Source organism: Geotrypetes seraphini, chromosome 4 (genome assembly GCF_902459505.1).
Source record: "Geotrypetes seraphini chromosome 4, aGeoSer1.1, whole genome shotgun sequence".
In the NCBI taxonomy this organism is placed as follows: Eukaryota; Metazoa; Chordata; class Amphibia; order Gymnophiona; family Dermophiidae; genus Geotrypetes; species Geotrypetes seraphini.
Window position 1 is genome coordinate 64,407,437 of NC_047087.1, and position 19,092 is coordinate 64,426,528.

Here is a 19,092-nt window from a genome sequence, read left to right on the forward strand (position 1 = left end):
GAGCGATGGGATGAGTCTGATCTGTGGCGGTGCATTCTGGGAACATGGCTGCCTCCACGAAGGTGTCGACCTACTGAAATCTTTGAATCCGTGTTGAAAAAGGAAGAGCGCGTTTTATATCTAAAGCTGGTATTAATTCCGCGTCTGCGTAAAGCGGGTGGCCCATAATATCCGCCCTCGTGTTTGTTGCTTTGGTTTGTGATATGACGCATGTCCTTTACTTATCAAATGTGAGAGAGGTGTGCAGTGCCCTATATTTACGGGTATATACTTTGTTTCACGTTTTTTTGTAGCGTTCATTGAATATGGCTAAGCTTCAAACAAAATTGCTAAATAATATCCCAGCGGTTGGCATTTGTAAGAGAAAAGTGTAAGGCGAAACGGGGGAAGGGAATGCGTTTGCTTCTCTTCAGATACTCAATAATCCTGTTCACTAAATAGTACAAAAATAATATATAAGATCTCGAAAACAAAATCGAAAGTGACCTTTAACTATAGAAGCCACATAATATAATCAAGCTAAGAACCCAAGTCCCTATAGCGAGACCCACCCATCCGATGTAGCCTCTGTGGGTTCCTTGAAAAAGGCTACAAAACGTGGTCCTTAACACCCCATGAGCTAAGTTTAAAATTTATATATATTTTTCACTAAATGTATATGAGTTAACATTTTTTCAATTATATAAAAAATTTTCATGCACAATGATCGGATGGTGGGCCTCGCTATAGGGACTTGGGTCCTTGGCTTGATTACACAATTCTGAGTGTATGTTAACTTTTATATGATGTGGCTTCTATAGTTAAAGTTAAGCATTTGCTACAGATATAAAAATCTGATTTAAGAACAGGATACTATGAGAAGTCTAAAAAGCACTCATATTTTGTAAATACAATATATATGTGCCACCGTAAGACAGGCACCCTGACGTAGCCCCTATGACGAACAAATGACAATACTTATATTTACACCTGCTCCAAAATTGGTATAAAAATGTACATGTTTGCTGAACATCATATGGGATTTAGATTTGTATTTATGAAAAGTTGCTCATCTACCTATCTCCCTTCATCTTTTAATACCTTTTGCTCCATGAAGACTGCCTGATGAACTGAAATAGCCAATACTGCCCATCTTCTAATGGAATGGGACCATTCAGCGCAGCTGTTTCAGTGCTGCCCTTTCATCATGACCATTTCAGTGTTGGGACATTATATCGCAGGCCTTTCATCGTTCACCTGTTTCATCACAGCCTGCTGCATTGACGTTGCAATAAAGTCATCAGCATAGTAGCTCTCCCTCCTTCCTTTTACCAGCATATTCCCCCCCCAACAATACCTTTCTCTTATATAAAGCACTTGATGGGGGGCAAGGGGGGACAATCTCCCCAGCCCCCCAAACGTTAATTAAATGGCTTAGTAACTCTTCCTCTTTTCTCCTTCCTTTTATCAGCACCTCTCCCCTACCCCCATACCTCCTTTCTCCTAGCACGTTCTCCTTCTGAGGTAAATCACTCTAGTGGGGAGCAAGGGGCAATGCCCCCCCCCATGCTGAATTATCAGCTTATTAGCTCTCTCCCGGAGGGGATGGTTAGTAGCTCTCTCTCTTCTGGGGGGGCAAAGGGGGGTTATGCCCCCACAACTATACCTCTTTTCTCCTTCCTTTTACTGGCAGAGTTGCTTTCATAACTCTCCCTTGTGCTGTTGAGAGCTCTTCCAGACCACACTGAACTGGCTGCTCCAAGACAGCCGTGATGAACTGGCCGCACTGAATTGGCTGCAGTGATCTTCTAACTGGGGCTAACTTGTAGTTCTTCCCCAATTGCATTTCAACTTAGCATGCTCAATTTCAGGTGTGTCTCATACATCATCGCTACACCTACATGTATAGTCTGCAGCACTGTTTATGCCTTGTTATGCCCAGTCCATTCACATTCCATGCCATTATTCTATTTGTTCTGCCCCCCTCTCAATTCAGCATAACCAGGTACTGTGTACATTGTAGAGACAATTCTATAAATTGGCACCTAGACTTACAGGTGCCAGCAATTGGTAGTGACACCTGTTTATGCACTAGGAACTATTCTGCAAGGTAGCATTTTAAGTTCTTTAGCGCATAACAGTAAGGGGGGACGTATATGTGGATGGTCCATGGGTATGTCTACAAGTGACCCACACAACTTAAAGAATGCTATCAATTGAGTGCATCAGCATACGTGGCATAAATGATTGTTCCAAACTGCGGTGCACCAATACTGCCTTAGGTTAGCATTCTATAATGGCATCTTGGCACACAGATGCTGTTATAGAATTGGCACTCAGGACGTGTTGCCAGTGATGAGACAAGCACTTTTGGAAAGCCTGAGAGCGACACGGGGAGCCCGTAGGGTGTACACCCAAACAGGGTGAACGGTCAAGAAGAGTGATGGGGATAGGGCCCTCATTTCTCGGGCAAGACCCTGGAGGACTGAGCCAAAGCATCACATAGTGGCACTAAGAAGTATTACTGGGGGTTGTGGAGGCAAGCTATGAGCTCAGCCAGGTACAATTAGTTAGTTAGTTTTCTATACCGTTCTCCCAGGGGAGCTCAGAACAGTTTATACAAATTTTATTCAGGTACTCAAGCATATTTTCCTGTCTGTCCCAGCGGATTCACAATCTATCTAATGTACCTGAGGAAATGGGGGGTGGGATTAAGTGACTTGACCAGGGTCACAAGGAGCAGCATGGGTTTGAACCCACAACATCAGGGTACAGTTCTGAGACTGTGACCTGGGAAAAGCTGTTAGGTTCAACCACGCTGTGTGGCCATGGCCAACAGAGCAGGGAGCTAGGTCAGGGACAAAAGCATGATTAGCATGACCTACCTCTTGCTGAAGATAGAAAGAAACACTAGATTGTTCCAGGGAGCACCTCTGCTAATGGGGCAAAATTCAGTTTTCTTTACCTCCATCTGCTGGCAGGAAGGGGTTATACCTATTTGTGCAGAATGATTTTGCTAACTAAAGAAAAGAAAATTATCTGGTAAGACATAATTTCTTCTTTTCCTAACCGGCCTGAATAGTTAAATAGTCTCTCTGTGAATTATTCAGTGTAAACCAAAAAGCTTGCGGAAAAACCTAGTGGGAAATATTTAGCTTTTAAAATTGATTGTGAAATATTTGATGGCATTTCTAATTCTCTGAATGGGCAGAGTTATCTTCTGATATTACAGCTCCCATATGTTGGGATTTATTTATTGTCCTCAAAACTTGCCACAAGTAAATTGGCAAGTCTGTCATTTTTGCTATTCCACATTAACACAGCATATAGCTACCCCTCTGAAACAAAGCCATGGTTTGCTGTTTACTAAAAGAGAGTGTTTGTAGTCATTAGCTATCACCCTATTTTTAATCTTCTTTCTTTAGGTAAGCTAACATAAGAATTGCCGCTGCTGGGTCAGACCAGTGGTCCATCGTGCCCAGCAGTCCGCTCACGCAGTGGCCCTTTAGTCAAAGACCAGCATCCTAACTGAGACTAGCCCTACCTGCGAACGTTCTGATTCAGCAGGAACTTGTCTAACTTTGTCTTGAATCCCTGGAAGGTGTTTTCCCCTATAACAGACTCCGGAAGAGCGTTCCAGTTTTCTACCACTCTCTGGGTGAAGAAGAACTTCTTTATGTTCGTACGGAATCTATCCCCTTTCAATTTTAGAGAGTGCCTTCTCATTCTCTCTACCTTGGAGAGGGTGAACAACCTGTCCTTATCTACTAAGTCTTCAGTACCTTAAATGTTTCAATCATGTCCCCTCTCAATCTCCTTTGTTCGAGAGAGAAAAGGCCCAGTTTCTCTAATCTTTCACTGTATGGCAACTCCACCAGCCCCTTAACCATCTTAGTTACTCTTCTCTGGACCCTTTCGAGTAGTACTGTGTCCTTCTTCATGTACGGCGACCAGTGCTGGACGCAGTACTCCAGGTGAGGGCGCACCATGGCCTGGTACAGCGGCATGATAACCTCCGATCTGTTCGTGATCCCCTTCTTTATCATTCCTAGCATTCTGTTTGCCCTTTTTGCTGCCGCCGCACATTGCATGGACAGCTTCATCGACTTGTTGATCATCACTCCCAAGTCTCTTTCCTGGGAGGTCAGCTTAAGGCGTTTTTGGATGACTATGCCATACTCAATTGTAATTTTTGTTTGGGATGCAGTTTGGAAATTTTACTTGATTTCATGCTTGATTCATTGAGATATGAACTTGATGGTTGAATAGAGAGAAGAGTTTTCCTGGACATCCCTGCAGCTTTTGATTCCTGTGGTCCTATATTGGTGGAGCACTTGAAAGCAATGGATATGGCTGGGACAATTATTACATAGTTTGTATCATTTTGTAAGCAAAGACCAAAAATTGTGGATTGATGGCAGCTATTCATTCTTGGAACTCAATTAGAATGGGGATTCCACAAAGTGGATTCTTGTCTTTAGAATCTGTCCCATGAGAATTGGATGCACCAGTCAGGGGATCAAATATTGGTACAAATCCAATAGCAAAGAGAGTTAGAGAACCCTTGGATGTGTGAGAAGTGTAAATATATGCATTGTCATTTGTTCGTCTTAGAGCAGGGGTGTCAAAGTCCCTCCTCGAGGGCCGCAATCCAGTCAGATTTTCAGGATTTCCCCAATGAATATGCATGAGATCTATTTGCATGCACTGCTTTCATTGTATGCTAATAGATCTCATGCATATTCATTGGGGAAATCCTGAAAACCCGATTGGATTGCGGCCCTCGAGGTGGGACTTTGACACCCCTGCCTTAGAGGCTGCTTCTGGGTGCCTGTCTTATTGTAGCACATAGATGTTTAAATTGTATTTAGAAAATAGGTGGTTTTTGGATTTCTCATAAATATCCTGTTCTAAAATCAGGTTTTTATATCTATGACAAATGCTTAATAGACCTAAAACCATATGAAAAACTTTTCCAACCCGCTTGTTTCTTACTCTCTAGCAGGTACTATGAATACTGCTGTTGAGAAAGGCAAGTAAACACTACCCTGCTGTTTAAAACCAAGCAGTTGTAATTAAGGGATGGTTCATTTTTGTTCTTTAACTAGATTTATTTTTAATGCTATCGCTCTCTGCTTGCTTCACTTTGTATTTGTGCACAAATATTATATATTTTTTATTTTGTTGGTGATCAAAACAGGTCTCTGGTATTGTATCCATAACATCATTGTTATACAGAAAAAAACAGCGGCATTCACCACAGCAATATCATTTTAGGAGTGCGTAACCAGCTTATGCCATGAAAATCTTCTCTGGAAGAGCAAATCCTACTACAGGTGCTGTGGAGTGGGTGGAGGAAAATGAACAATATGACTTCCATCAGGAAATTGCAAGGTAGAAACACCATACACATAATCTTTTCTGAGGGCCCCTTTTAGATTAGCATCTTAGTGCCTTAGCATTTAGCGTGCCTTAATTAAAGGATCCTTAAATTCACTACAGCTCTTCAGCTTTAGTCAATGTGTGTCTCTCGGAGAGCCATTTTAGTATGGTCTCATATAGCTGTTGCATTGTGATCATGCTTGATTTCACTGGGACTGAGAAAGTTGGCAAGTGTGTGTGTAGAGGACACTGGGGCGGAGACAAACTTTATTCTCGTGTCATTCTCTAAACACTTGAGACTAGTATCAATATGTAAAAACTTAACACATCTTAGACATTTGGCAACTGAATTCAATGATTAAAAAAAACTGCAGAAGCTGCTCTTGGATTTCAATGAGCTACTGTTAAATGACATCATTTGTGTCTTGTCTGCTATCTGCAACATATTTATCCATCGTTGCTGCCCAAGTTCCTAGAGGAGACTTTAGCCCCGTCCTGACTCCATGATGTTTCACTTCAAATACATTTTGGTACCTGTAGAAATGATTTTATATGTATAAGGACTACAAATATGGAGAATCACTGTGATTATGCACTTGTTGTAGGGTGCTATAAAAAAGCCAAAATAATACAATTCTCCCTCCGAATTTGCGGGTTTATTACCCGTGAATTTGGTTATTCGCGATTTTTCCCTACCACATTTTAAAGGCTGCCGGGCCCTCCCCAGACTTTACCAGGTAGTCTAGTAGTGATGCGGGGCAGGAGCGATCTTCCTACACTCCTGCCCCATGCAGTGCCGTCATCAAAAATGGCTGCCATGAGTTCCTGTTGTGGTCTCGTGAGACCACGGGAACTCACAGCAGCCATTTTTGATGACGGCTCTGCATAGGGCAGAAGCATAGGAAGATCGCTCCTGCCTCTCATCACTGTTAGACCACCAGGTAAGGTCCAGGATGCAGGAGGGAGACAGGGGTGGGTCAGGGGTTATTCGTGACAGGGGTTATTCGTGAATTTTCCAATTTGCGGGCCGGCTCTGCCCCTAACCCTTGCGAATTTGTAGGGAGAAGTGTAACTATGTCAATTTCAAGTAGAGGAGTGGCTTAAATCTCTTTCTAGTGACCATAAAACAGTTCTGCAGCATCTTGGGTTAAATGTGTATTTCTTAAAAAACAAAAACAAAAATGCAGTTCCATTTTAAAGGAGGTTAACAAAAATGACTTTGAGGGGAACTTAGAAAGAAAAATCTTAATTTTCAGTAATCCATGGTGCAGATCACATATCTTAGTTATTGTGGATCTTTTTGCATAAGTTAGCACACTGAAAATCCATGTGTAACTTTTTTTTAATGAATAACTTACTGATTTTTAAAGTAGCTCCTACATTTGGATGTTTTGGAGATAAATTCTTGTTATCCATTCAAAGGCTGAATTTTATATCTAAATAGCTAACTTTAAACACTAACTCCAGCTCTCCCCAAACCATGCCCCATTTAAAAATGAATAACTAGCTGTTAGAGACCTGTTTACTAAAGTGCAGTAAGCTTTTGTTCTTACTGTGCTTTAATAGCAAATATTTACACATGGTAAGTGCAAAGGCTGTGCAGCAGGGATAGGGAACTCTGGTCCTCGAGAGCCGTATTCCAGTCGGGTTTTCAGGATTTTCCCAATGAAGATACATGAGATCTATTTGCATGCAGTGCTTTCAATGCATATTCATTGGGGAAATCCTGAAAACCCGACTGGAATACGGCTCTCGAGGACCGGAGTTCCCTACCCCTGCTGTGCAGTAACATGTCTGCCCAGAAAAATTTACTGCATGTTAAAACTAGTGCAGGTGCTCTCTGAGGAGGCGTTGTGCAGTGAATAGGTTACTGTGCACAAATTGCAGTCTGCAGTCCATGCCTAAACTCTGCCCATACCCTGCCCCAACCCATGCCAAGCAGCATGAGATTTGTAGTGCCTGACTGTTTTTAGGACATGGTGGCCATTAGCATGCACTTAATCCAGCACTATTGCTAGTGTACTTTAGTAAACCTGCCACATAGGTAAGTTTGGCTGTTTAAATCACTGCATAAGAGCTGAAGGTTATTTAAAAAAAAGAAAAAAAAAGCAGCTATGCAGTTAATATTTGCCAACTATATAAGCTCCTTTAAATAGCAACCTGATAAGTTTGTTTAGAATTGATGGTGAGGGAATAATGTTTTAAATTAACTCTACATTGCCTAGCTGCTAACTGACTGGGGATGATCATTTCAGCTTGGGAAAGGTAAGCTTATAGGTCTTTGCTCACTTGACAGCATTAAAGCATGCTGGTACAGTAGCAACATTTAACCCCACCTCCTTTTTTTTTACAAAAGCGTAGCGTGATTTTTAGCGCTGACTGGGGCAGTATCAGCTCCGATGCTCATAGGAATTCTGTGAGCATCAGAGCTATTACCACCGCTGCTGGCGCTAAAAACTGTGCTTAGAGACTAGACAACTTCTACTATATTTCTGTGCAGATATTTGACAAGTGTTCGTTTTTTTTTTTTTTTTTAGGTCATCCTATGCAGACATGCTGCATGACAGAGACAGAGTAAGTATAAAAAAACTGCAATGTATAAACTGTCAGCCTCAAAAGCCCATACTGTGGATTTAGCTTCATTTTTATGACTAAATAATAGTAAATATATTTAGTTATTTGCTTTTGTATCAGTGTTATTTTGCTCATCTTTTGATGTCAAAATACTCCTAACAGTTAGCTTCAGACAAGATGTACCTGCTGGCATGTATTTGATTTTTGAGAGGAAATAAAATTCTTACTCTTTAGTCAGTGTAGTTGTAAGGAGATGTGGATAATTATTCTCCAGTATCAGAGACTTGTAGTAAGGGCTCCATTGCAGCAGTACCCACTCAAGAGTGACCATATAATGACAGGATTTCAAACAAGGGCAAACTGCTTTTTCTATAAATATCAAACATAAGGAGTGAAGATAACTTTAAAGAAAATTAGTAATACAGTACAGTACTTAACTGAGAGAGAGGACAAATTGATACATTTTAATAAAATGTAGAAAACTGGAAATGTCTGCCTTTTTAAAGAACATGTGGCATATGTTGAAAGATAAGCTATGTTATGGCTGTATATTATGTAACTGATACCAGATATGATTTGTAAAAATATAACTTGTTTGAGGAAATATAGATACTTATTGAGAGGCAAGCAGACTGTAAACCGGATAGATACTTGTCGATGGTCGTTATATTAAAAATAATAAAACTTGAAACTTAAAGAGGGGATCCAGGAGTGATGATTTAGACATCTCAGATGTTTATATTGGGTACAGATGGAAGACCTGAAAAATTCAGGACAGAAAATAGAAGAATTTGATATCCTGGGAGTGTTGTATTCTGAATCTCTGCTTTCTTTGTCTCCTTTCCAGAATGAGAAATACTACATGGGCATCCGTGCTGCTGTGGGCAGGGTGAAAGCACGGGGCCAGAAAGCCATTGTTCTGGACATTGGGACTGGTACTGGCCTTCTGTCCATGATGGCAGTTAACGCTGGGGCTGATTTCTGCTATGGCATAGAGGTGAAGTGTGGTATTTAACTTTTCAAGAAGTATGCCAGGAATAAGCTTTATAATTATATTCTGGAATTATGCAATGATATGCTAATAGAATATGGTGCATTATACTTGTATATTTACATGCAATTTCCTATCTGAGTGCAAATATTTCACTCTTAGGGCATGCAAAGGTACAGAGGGCTGTATGATTTTCAGGCAGGGCACCAAGAAACACTATGGGCTTGTTTTACAAAGCCGCACAGTAACGGCCCTGAAGCCCATAAAGATTTAAAGGGCTTCGGGGCTGTTGTCACGCGGCAGTTTCTAGTGCAGTTTTGTAAAAACAGCTGTATGTTTTGGAGCATGGCATCCATGAGAGGCTTTCTAGCCAGGGAGGAAGAAGGATCAATATGTGTGGGCACATGAAGGTGAAGAGCCTAAAAGTCAAAGGAGGAGTGTAAGAGTGGTATGTACCTGGAGACAGAAGAACCCAAGAGGACTGATCTGTGTGGCCATTATCCATCTCCTTTTCGACTCCCAGGGATGATGTCTCCAGATGAACACACAATATTTACCCAATGCCTGTCTTGACTTATATTGGAGATGATTTCAGTTTGTCAGGTTCACTGTTCAGCACTTGTATTTGTTCCTTCTGGAATTTACAAGATGTCATTTTCAAGATTTGTTTGTGAGTTTCTTTTAATCAGGCTAATGACACCAAATAAAATTGGGGCAATTTCTGTATCTTTGCATCACACTTTCTTGTTTTTTGATTACATTTTTGGTATTTGATCTTCTCTTTTCTCTTCAAGAGCACCGTAATAGTGCTTGATTGTTTGTTTATTTATTTATTAGGATTTATTTACCGCCTTTTTGAAGGAGTTCATTGAAGGTTGTGTACAACAAGAATAAGTCAAACATAGGCAATAGATTACAATACAAAGTATGTTACATTACAATATCAACACTGCACAATAAAACATTTCAGTAGACAGTATAGGGCAGTGGTTCCCAACCCTGTCCTGAAGGACCACCAGGCCAGACAGGTTTTCAGGATAGCCCTAATGAATATGTATGAGAGAGATTTGCATCTAATAGAGATTTCAGGCATGCAAATCTGACCCATGCATATTCATTAGGGCTATTCTGAAAACCTGATTGGCCTGATGGTCCTCCAGGACAGGGTTGGGAACCACTGGTATAGGGTGTAAGCAAAGAAGAAATGCATAGAGGTTAGAAAATAAGGGACTGATTTGAAGAGGTCAGACTGGTGCTTGAAAATGATCTCATCTAGGGAAGGCATGGATAAGCATGTCCTGCTATTTTGATCAACCAACACACTCCATGACAGACAAACTACATAGAACAATAGAAACGGTGGACAGGAAGGACAGAGATGGTCATAAAGGTGGAGGAGTAGCTCTCTATGTAAAGATCAATATCCAAGCGACCGAAATGCAAGGGACCTGGGGAGAGGAAGAAGCGATATGGATTGCTCTGAAAAGAGAAGATGGAACTTCTATCTACGTGGGTGTAGTCTATAGACCTCCGACTCAATCGCAGCAAATTGATAAGGATCTGATTGTGGATATCCAAAAGTTTGGAAGGAAAGAGGAGGTTCTGCTGTTGGGAGATTTCAACCTGCCGGATGCGGACTGGAATGTTCCGTCTGCGGAATCGGAAAGAAGTAGGGAGATTGTGGATGCCTTTCAAGAGGCTCTGCTCAGACAAATGGTGAAGGAACCCACAAGGGAAAAAGCGATATTGGATCTGGTCCTCACAAATGGAGAGAGTATCTCTAATGTTCGAGTGGGTGCTCACCTGGGTAGTAGCGATCATCAAACGGTTTGGTTTGATATAACGGCTAAAGTGGAGAGCGGCCGCACGATACTTAAAGTCCTAGATTTCAAACGTACGGACTTTAATGCAATGGGAAAGTACCTGAAGAAAGAGCTGTTAGGATGGGAGGACATAAGAGAAGTGGAAAGACAGTGGTCAAAGCTGAAAGGAGCGATAAAAATGGCTACGGACCTTTATGTGAAGAAAATCAATAAAAACAAGAGAAAAAGGAAGCCGATATGGTTCTCCAACCTAGTGGCTGAGAAAATAAAGGCGAAAGAGTTGGCGTTCATGAAATATAAAAAAACCCAAGAAGAGGAGAGCAGAAAGGACTACAGGGGAAACTGAAAGAAGCCAAGAGAGAGATACGTTTGGCGAAGGCACAGGCGGAAGAACAAATGGCTAAAAATGTAAAAAAGGGAGATAAAAATTTTTTCTGATATATTAGTGAAAGGAGAAAGATAAAAAATGGAATTGCTAGGCTAAAAGATGCTGGGAACAAATATGTGGAGAGTGATGAGGAGAAAGCAAATGTGCTAAACAAATACTTCTGTTCTGTGTTCACAGAAGAAAATCCTGGAGAAGGACCGAGATTGTCTGGCAAAGTTACATGAGAAAATGGAGTAGATTCTGCGCTGTTCACAGAGGAGGATGTTTATGAGCAACTTGAAAAACTGAAGATGGACAAAGCGATGGGACCAGACAGGATCCATCCCAGGATACTAAGGGAGCTCAGAGAGGTTTTGGCGAGTCCTATTAAAGACTTGTTCAACAAATTTCTGGAGACGGGAGTGATTCCTGGGGATTGGAGGAGAGCGGATGTGGTCCCTATTCATAAAAGTGGTCACAGTGATGAAGCAGGAAACTACAGGCCGGTGAGCCTCACTTCAGTTATTGGAAAAATAATGGAAGTGTTGCTGAAAGAAAGGATAGTGTACTTCCTTGAATAGAAACATAGAAACATAGAAAGATGACGGCAGAAAAGGGCTACAGCCCATCAAGTCTGCCCACTCTTCTGACCCACCCCATCAAGTCTGAGTGCTAATGACCCAGATCCTTAGCTCGACCCCCATAGGGATCCCACGTGGATGTCCCATTTATTCTTAAAGTCTAGCACGCTGGTGGCCTTGACCACCTGCACCGGAAGTTTGTTCCAGTGATCTACAACCCTTTCTGTGAAGAAATACTTCCTGGTGTCACCATTAAATTTCCCTCCTCTGAGTTTGAGCGGGTGCCCCCTTGTGACCGAGGGTCCCCTGGGGAAGAATATATCGCTTTCCGCCTCGACACGACCTGTGATGTACTTAAATGTCTCAATCATGTCTCCCCTTTCTCTACGCTCCTCAAGAGTGTATAGCTGTAGTTTGCCCAGTCTTTCTTCGTATGTGAGACTCTTGAGTCCGGAGACCATTCTAGTGGCCATTCGCTGGACAGATTCAGCTCGAAGCACATCTTTTTGGTAGTGTGGTCTCCAAAATTGCACACAGTATTCCAGGTGAGGTCTCACCATGGCTCTGTAAAGCGGCATTATGACTTCAGGTTTGCGGCTGATGAAGCCTCTATTGATACATCCCAACATCTGCCTTGCCTTGGATGAGGCCTGCTCCACCTGTTTGGCAGCCTTCATATCTGCACTGACGATTACTCCCAAGTCCTGTTCTTCTGAAGTCCTAGCTAGTGTTTCCCCATTTAAGGTGTAAGTTTTGCATGGATTTCCGCAGCCGAGATGCATGACCTTACATTTCTTAGCGTTGAAGCCCAGCTGCCATGTCGAGGACCAGTTTTCCAACGTGATCAAATCCTGCGTCATATTATCCTTGAGATTGCTTTCACTTACTATATTACACAGTTTGGTGTCGTCGGCGAACAATGTTACTTTACCCTGAAGCCCTTGGGTCAAGTCCCTTATGAATATGTTGAAAAGGGATGGTCCCAGGACCGAGCCCTGCGGCACTCCGCTAGTCACTTCCGATGTCTCAGAGAGGGTGCCGTTGACCACCACCCTCTGAAGTCTTCCACTCAGCCAATCGTTGACCCATGCAGTTAGTTTCTCACCTAACCCCATCGACTTCATCTTGTGCAATAGTCTGCGGTGTGGGACACTGTCAAAAGCTTTACTGAAATCCAAGTACACTATGTCCAGAGACTCTCCCGAGTCTAACTTTCCCGTCACCCAATCAAAGAAGCTGATTAGATTGGATTGGCATGACCTACCCCTAGTGAATCCATGTTGACAGGGATCCCTTAGGTTCCCCTCGTCCAAAATCGTGTCTAGTTTACCTTTAAGTAAAGTTTCCATGAGTTTACATACTACTGATGTGAGACTTACTGGTCTGTAATTTGCAGCCTCTGCTCTGCAACCTTTTTTGTGCAGAGGAATGACGTTGGCTGTTTTCCAGTCCAGGGGGACTCTCCCCGTACTTAGGGAGAGATTGAAGAGTACTGCTAACGGTTTTGCCAAAACATCGCTTAGCTCTCTGAGCACTCTTGGGTGCAAATTGTCCGGTCCCATGGCTTTGTTCACCTTAAGTTTTGACAGTTCACTGTAGACATCAGCAGGTGTGAACTCAAAATTCTGAAATGGATCTTCCATGCTTTGCTTCATTTCCAGCCTTGGCCCGTGCCCTGGTGCCTCGCAGGTAAAGACCGAGCAGAAGTAATCATTCAGCAGTTTGGCTTTATCGGAATCTGTTTCCACATAATTCCCGTCTGGCGTTCTAAGGCGTACTATCCCATTTGTGTTCTTCTTCCTGTCACTAATGTACCTGAAGAAGGATTTGTCCCCTTTCTTAATGTTCTTTGCTAGAGTTTCTTCCATTCGAAGTTTGGCCTCCCTGACTGCTGTTTTGACCGCTGCAGACTTTGTCTTGTATTCAATGTTTGCTTCCTTCTCCCCGGTGCGTTTGTATAAGAGAAATGCTCTTTTCTTCTCCTTGACGCGGTTCGAGACCTCATCAGTGAACCATTTGGGTCTCTTGTTTCTTTGTTGTTTATTTACCGATTTAATGTAGCGGATAGATGCCTCATGAAGGGTCGACTTCAAGGTTGACCACATAGCTTCCACATTATTAGTTACTTCTTGAACCTGTAGTGTCTGATGAACGAAATCTCCCATGCGTGCGAAGTCAGTGCCCCGGAAATTGAGTACCCTTGTTCTTGTTTGAGATCTAGGGAAGCCTTTCCTAAGGTTAAACCATACCATGTTATGGTCACTGGTGGCTAGCGTTTCTCCCACCGAGACCTCCGAGACGCTTTCCCCGTTCGTAAGTACCAGGTCCAGGATGGCCTGGGCCCTAGTAGGCTCTAGCACCATTTGTTTGAGCTGTACTCCCTTCATGGACGCTAATATCCTCCTGCTATCACAAGTTGTCGCTGAGAGTGTGTTCCAGTCTACATCAGGCATATTGAAGTCTCCTGATAGAACAACATCCCCCCGCAAGGTGATATTCTCAATGTCTTCGATTAATTCTGCGTCTTTGTCCTCCGATTGTCTAGGAGGTCTATATACCACACCAAGGTATAGGCATTTTTCTCCGCCTCTGGCCAGGTTTACCCAGATAGATTCCCCAGTATACTTGACATCCGTGATCCTGGTTGTCTTAATGTTCTCTTTGATGTAAAGTGCTACCCCTCCTCCTAACTTACCCTCTCTGTCTTGGCGAAGCAAGTTGTATCCTGGTATAGTCATATCCCACCCATGAGAGTCCGTGAACCATGTTTCGGACACAGCCACCACGTCTAAGTCTGCATTAACCATTTCTGTTTCCAGTTCTAGAAGTTTATTCCCCAGGCTGTGTGCGTTAACATACATAGCTCTCCACTCTTGGTGTTTACTAAGCTCCTTATGAGTTAAGGTGTCTCCTAGCGAATCTGTTGCAGTAAGGGTATTTACCTCGGACTTAGAAGCGGAGTTTTTGTTCGCCACCTCAGGATTGTTACTTACTGCTCCGGTGTAAAAGTGGGTACCCACCCCCGACTTACCTAGTTTAAAGCCCTTCGAAGTAGGCGGGCTAGTCGGTGTCCGAAGACGTTCTTACCTCTGTTGGTCAGGTGGAGTCCGTCTGGTCCCTGTAGTCCCTGTAGTGCCTCACCGTGATTCAGGAATCCGAAGTTCATTTCCCGGCACCATCGTTGTAGCCGCTCATTCGTCTTCAGGATACGTTCGTCCCTGTCCCTTCCTCTGCCCCTAATAGGAAGAATTGAAGAGAATACTACCTGTGCCTCTGTCTGCTTCAGCCTCCTTCCCAGAGCTCCGAAGTCTCTAGCTATATCCTCCAGGGTGTTCTTGGCAGTGTCATTTGTTCCGATGTGGATGAGTAGCATTGGGAAGTGATCCTGGGGCCTTAGAAGTCGATCAAGACAGGCGGTCACATCTCGTATTCTGGCTCCGGGAAGACAGCAGACCTCCCTCGTCTGTAAATCCGGTCTGCAATCTAATGGGTTACAGGATCCGAGGCAACATGGCTTTACAAAAGGTAAATCGTGCCAAACGAACCTGATTGAATTTTTTGATTGGGTGACCAGAGAGCTGGATCGAGGACATATGCTAGATGTAATTTACTTGGATTTCAGCAAAGCCTTTGATACAGTTCCTCATAGGAGACTGTTTAACAAACTTGAAGGGCTGAAGTTAGGACCCAAAGTGGTGAACTGGGTCAGAAACTGGCTGTCGGACAGACGCCAGAGGGTGGTGGTTAATGGAAGTCGCTCAAAGGAAGGAAAGGTGACTAATGGAGTCCCTCAGGGTTCGGTGCTGGGGCCAATCCTGTTCAATATGTATGTGAGTGACATTGCTGAAGGATTAGAAGGAAAAGTGTGCCTTTTTGCAGATGATACCAAGATTTGTAACAAAGTAGACACCGAATAGGGAGTGGAAAATATGAAAAAGGATATGCAAAAGTTAGAGGAATGGTCTAATGCCTGGCAACTAAAATTCAATGCAAAGAAATGCAGAGTAATGTATTTGGGGATTAATAATAGGAAGGAACCGTATATGCTGGGAGGAGAGAAGCTGATATGCACGGACGGGGAGAGGGACCTTGGGGTGATAGTGTCCGAAGATCTAAAGGCGAAAAAACAGTGTGACAAGGCAGTGGCTGCTGCCAGAAGGATGCTGGGCTGTATAAAGAAAGGCTTGGTCAGTAGAAGGAAGAAGGTGTTGATGCCCCTGTACAGGTCATTGGTGAGGCCCCACTTGGAGTATTGTGTTCAGTTTTGGAGACCGTATCTGGCGAAAGACGTAAGAAGGCTTGAGGCGGTCCAGAGGAGGGCGACGAAAATGATAGGAGGCTTGTGCCAGAAGACGTATGAGGAGAGACTGGAAGCCCTGAATATGTATACCCTAGAGGAAAGGAGAGACAGGGGAGATATGATTCAGACGTTCAAATACTTGAAGGGTATTAACGTAGAACAAAATCTTTTCCAGAGAAAGGAAAATGGTAAAACCAGAGGACATAATTTGAGGTTGAGGGGTGGTAGATTCAGGGGCAATGTTAGGAAATTCTACTTTACGGAGAGGGTAGTGGATGCCTGGAATGCGCTCCCGAGAGAGGTGGTGGAGAGTAAAACTGTGACTGAGTTCAAAGAAGCGTGGGATGAACACAGAAGATTTAGAATCAGAAAATAATATTAAATATTGAACTAGGCCAGTTACTGGGCAGACTTGCACGGTCTGTGTCTGTGTATGGCCGCTTGGTGGAGGATGGGCAGGGGAGGGCTTCAATGGCTGGGAGGGTGTAGATGGGCTGGAGTAAGTCTTAACAGAGATTTTGGCAGTTGGAACCCAAGCACAGTACCGGGTAAAGCTTTGGATTCTTGCCCAGAAATAGCTAAGAAGAAAAATTTAAAAAAATAAAATAAATTTAAATTGAATCAGGTTGGGCAGACTGGATGGACCATTCGGGTCTTTATCTGCCGTCATCTACTATGTTACTATGTCACATGGATGAAAGAACACAAACTAAAACTGAACCCAGACAAAACCAAAATTTATTCTTCTTGAAACAAACAAAACCCCAACCATAACAAACTTAGTAATAAACTCAATCACATACCCCATTCAACCCACCCTAAGACTTCTGGGAGTGATGATAGACAGAAGTTGTACCATGCAACCACAAATCAACAAAACAATACAAAAATCATTCGCGGTCATGCAAATCCTAAGGCAAATCTGAAAATTCTTTGACAGAAAACAATTCCAGCTCGTGGTCCAATCCCTAGTCCTAGGACTTCTAGACTACTACAACATTCTCTATATCCCCTGCCCTGCTGTCATGATAAAACAACTACAAACAGTACAAAACACAGCCCTGAGACTGATCTATTCACTGAAGAAATACGACCACATCATCGCCGCATACCTTGACTCACACTGGCTCCTAATACAAGCAAGAATACAATTCAAATTTTACTGTCTACTATTTAAAGCAATGAATGGAAACAGCCTAGCCTACTTGAACAACCGCCTTATCCACATGAAAGACTTCTCAGGAAACTACAAAGCCATGGAATAGAGGGAGATATACACAGGTGGATAGGCAAATGGCTGGAAAACAGAAAGCAGAGAGTGGGCATAAATGGGAAGTTCTCAGACTGGGAGAAAGTGACTAGTGGTGTGCCCCAGGGCTCGGTTCTTGGGCCGATCCTATTTAATATTTACATCAATGACCTGGAAGAAGGAATATCCAGTGAGATCATTAAGTTTGCAGACGACACAAAGCTATGCCGGGCAATCAGATCGCAGGAGGATAACGAGGAACTCCAGAGCGACTTGTATCAGTTAGAGAAATGGGCAGAGCAATGGCAGATGAAGTTCAACGTGGAGAAATGCAAAGTAATGCATTTAGGTAGTAAGAATAAGGAACACGAGTATAGAATGTCAGGCGCAACTCTGGGTAAGAGCGAACAAGAAAAGGACCTGGGTGTACTGATAGATAGGACCCTGAAGCCGTCGGCACAATGCGCGGCAGCGGCAAAGAAAGCAAACAGAATGTTAGGCATGATAAAGAAAGGAATCACGAGTAGATCGGAGAAAGTCATAATGCCGCTTTATAGAGCAATGGTCAGCCCACACTTGGAATACTGTGTCCAACATTGGTCTCCCAACCTAAAGAAGGATATAAAACTGCTGGAGAGGGTGCAGAGACGAGCAACGAAGCTAATAAGAGGTATGGAGAACTTGGAATATGAGGAACGACTCAAGAAACTGGGACTGTTCTCCCTTGAGAAGAGGAGGCTGCGAGGGGACATGATCGAGACGTTCAAAATGCTGAAAGGCATCGATAAAATAGAGCAGGAAAATAAATTATTTACATTGTCCAACGCGACACGGACAAGAGGACATGGTTTGAAGCTAAGGGGGGACAAGTCCAGGACAAATGTCAGGAAGTTCTGCTTTACACAGCGAGTGGTAGACGCCTGGAATGCTCTCCCAGAGGAGGTTATTAAGGAATCCACTGTGCTAGGATTCAAAGGCAAATTAGATGCACATCTCCTTACGAGAGGCATAGAGGGATATGGGTGACTAAAACTACATCAGGTGTATACCTGACTGGGCCTCCGCGTGTGCGGATCGCCGGATTCGATGGACCATGGGTCTGATCCGGAGATGGCAGTTCTTATGTTCTTATGTTTATGTTGTTATCCAAACTTCCACAACCAGGCAAAGGAGAGCCCAGACACCATTCACACACCCCAATCAGAGGTGTCAATCGAAAAAAAACGTACAATGGCCTACTGGCCACGCAGGCAGCAAAGCTTGACCATCGACTATCCAATCTACTGATCACGACACCAGACTACAAAACTTTCAGAAAAGAAATAAAAACCCTGCTATTCAAGAAATCTATCAAGGCAAACTAACTCCACAGGAAGTATCTCAATCCCCCGAAGTAACCCGCTCAACTATGTAATCTCTTCTGGAATTGTCCAGATAAGCTCTTATGTAATCCGCCTTGAACCGCAAGGTAATGGAGGAATAAAAGTCACTAATGTAATATGTGCAGCCAAGTGTCACTCCTTGTGTGTGTGATTAGCAAGTTAGTTATTTTTTCCATTAACAGCCTGGGTGAAGAGCCATGTTTTCACCTGCTTCCTGAAGTAGAGAGAGTCTCTTGTGTAGCGAAGCTTTTCAGGGAGTGCATTCCAGAGTGTGGGAGCTACTTCAGAGAAGGCTTGCTGGTGGGTATCACATTATGTGATGTCCTTTGGAGAGGGTGTGGTTAGGAGTACTCCTTGGGGGGACCTTGAAGGTGTGTAGAGGGAGATCCTGTTCTTCAGGTACTCTGTACTTAATTTGCTTCCACTGGATGAGATGCACTACTTTTATTGGCACAGGTATTCTG

The 19,092-nt window shown here is 43.2% G+C and overlaps 1 protein-coding gene across 6 annotated transcripts in view; it reads left to right on the plus strand.

Annotated features, from left to right (window-relative positions):
• Window positions 1–7: 7 nt before the first annotated feature.
• The window catches only part of PRMT7 (protein arginine methyltransferase 7), a 169,236-nt gene continuing 150,151 nt past the window's right edge, over window positions 8–19,092 (plus strand). Inside the window, exons 1-4 of one of the 6 annotated variants that reach the window (XM_033941581.1) lie at window positions 8–129; window positions 5,180–5,373; window positions 7,899–7,935; window positions 8,783–8,932. In XM_033941581.1, the coding sequence (XP_033797472.1) occupies window positions 5,279–5,373; window positions 7,899–7,935; window positions 8,783–8,932 (282 nt within the window). In that variant the 5' untranslated portion in view covers window positions 8–129; window positions 5,180–5,278. Of the gene's footprint in view, window positions 264–5,179; window positions 5,374–7,898; window positions 7,936–8,782; window positions 8,933–19,092 lie in introns of all 6 variants that reach the window. The other 5 variants (XM_033941580.1, XM_033941579.1, XM_033941582.1 and 2 more) reach the window with 5 other exon arrangements.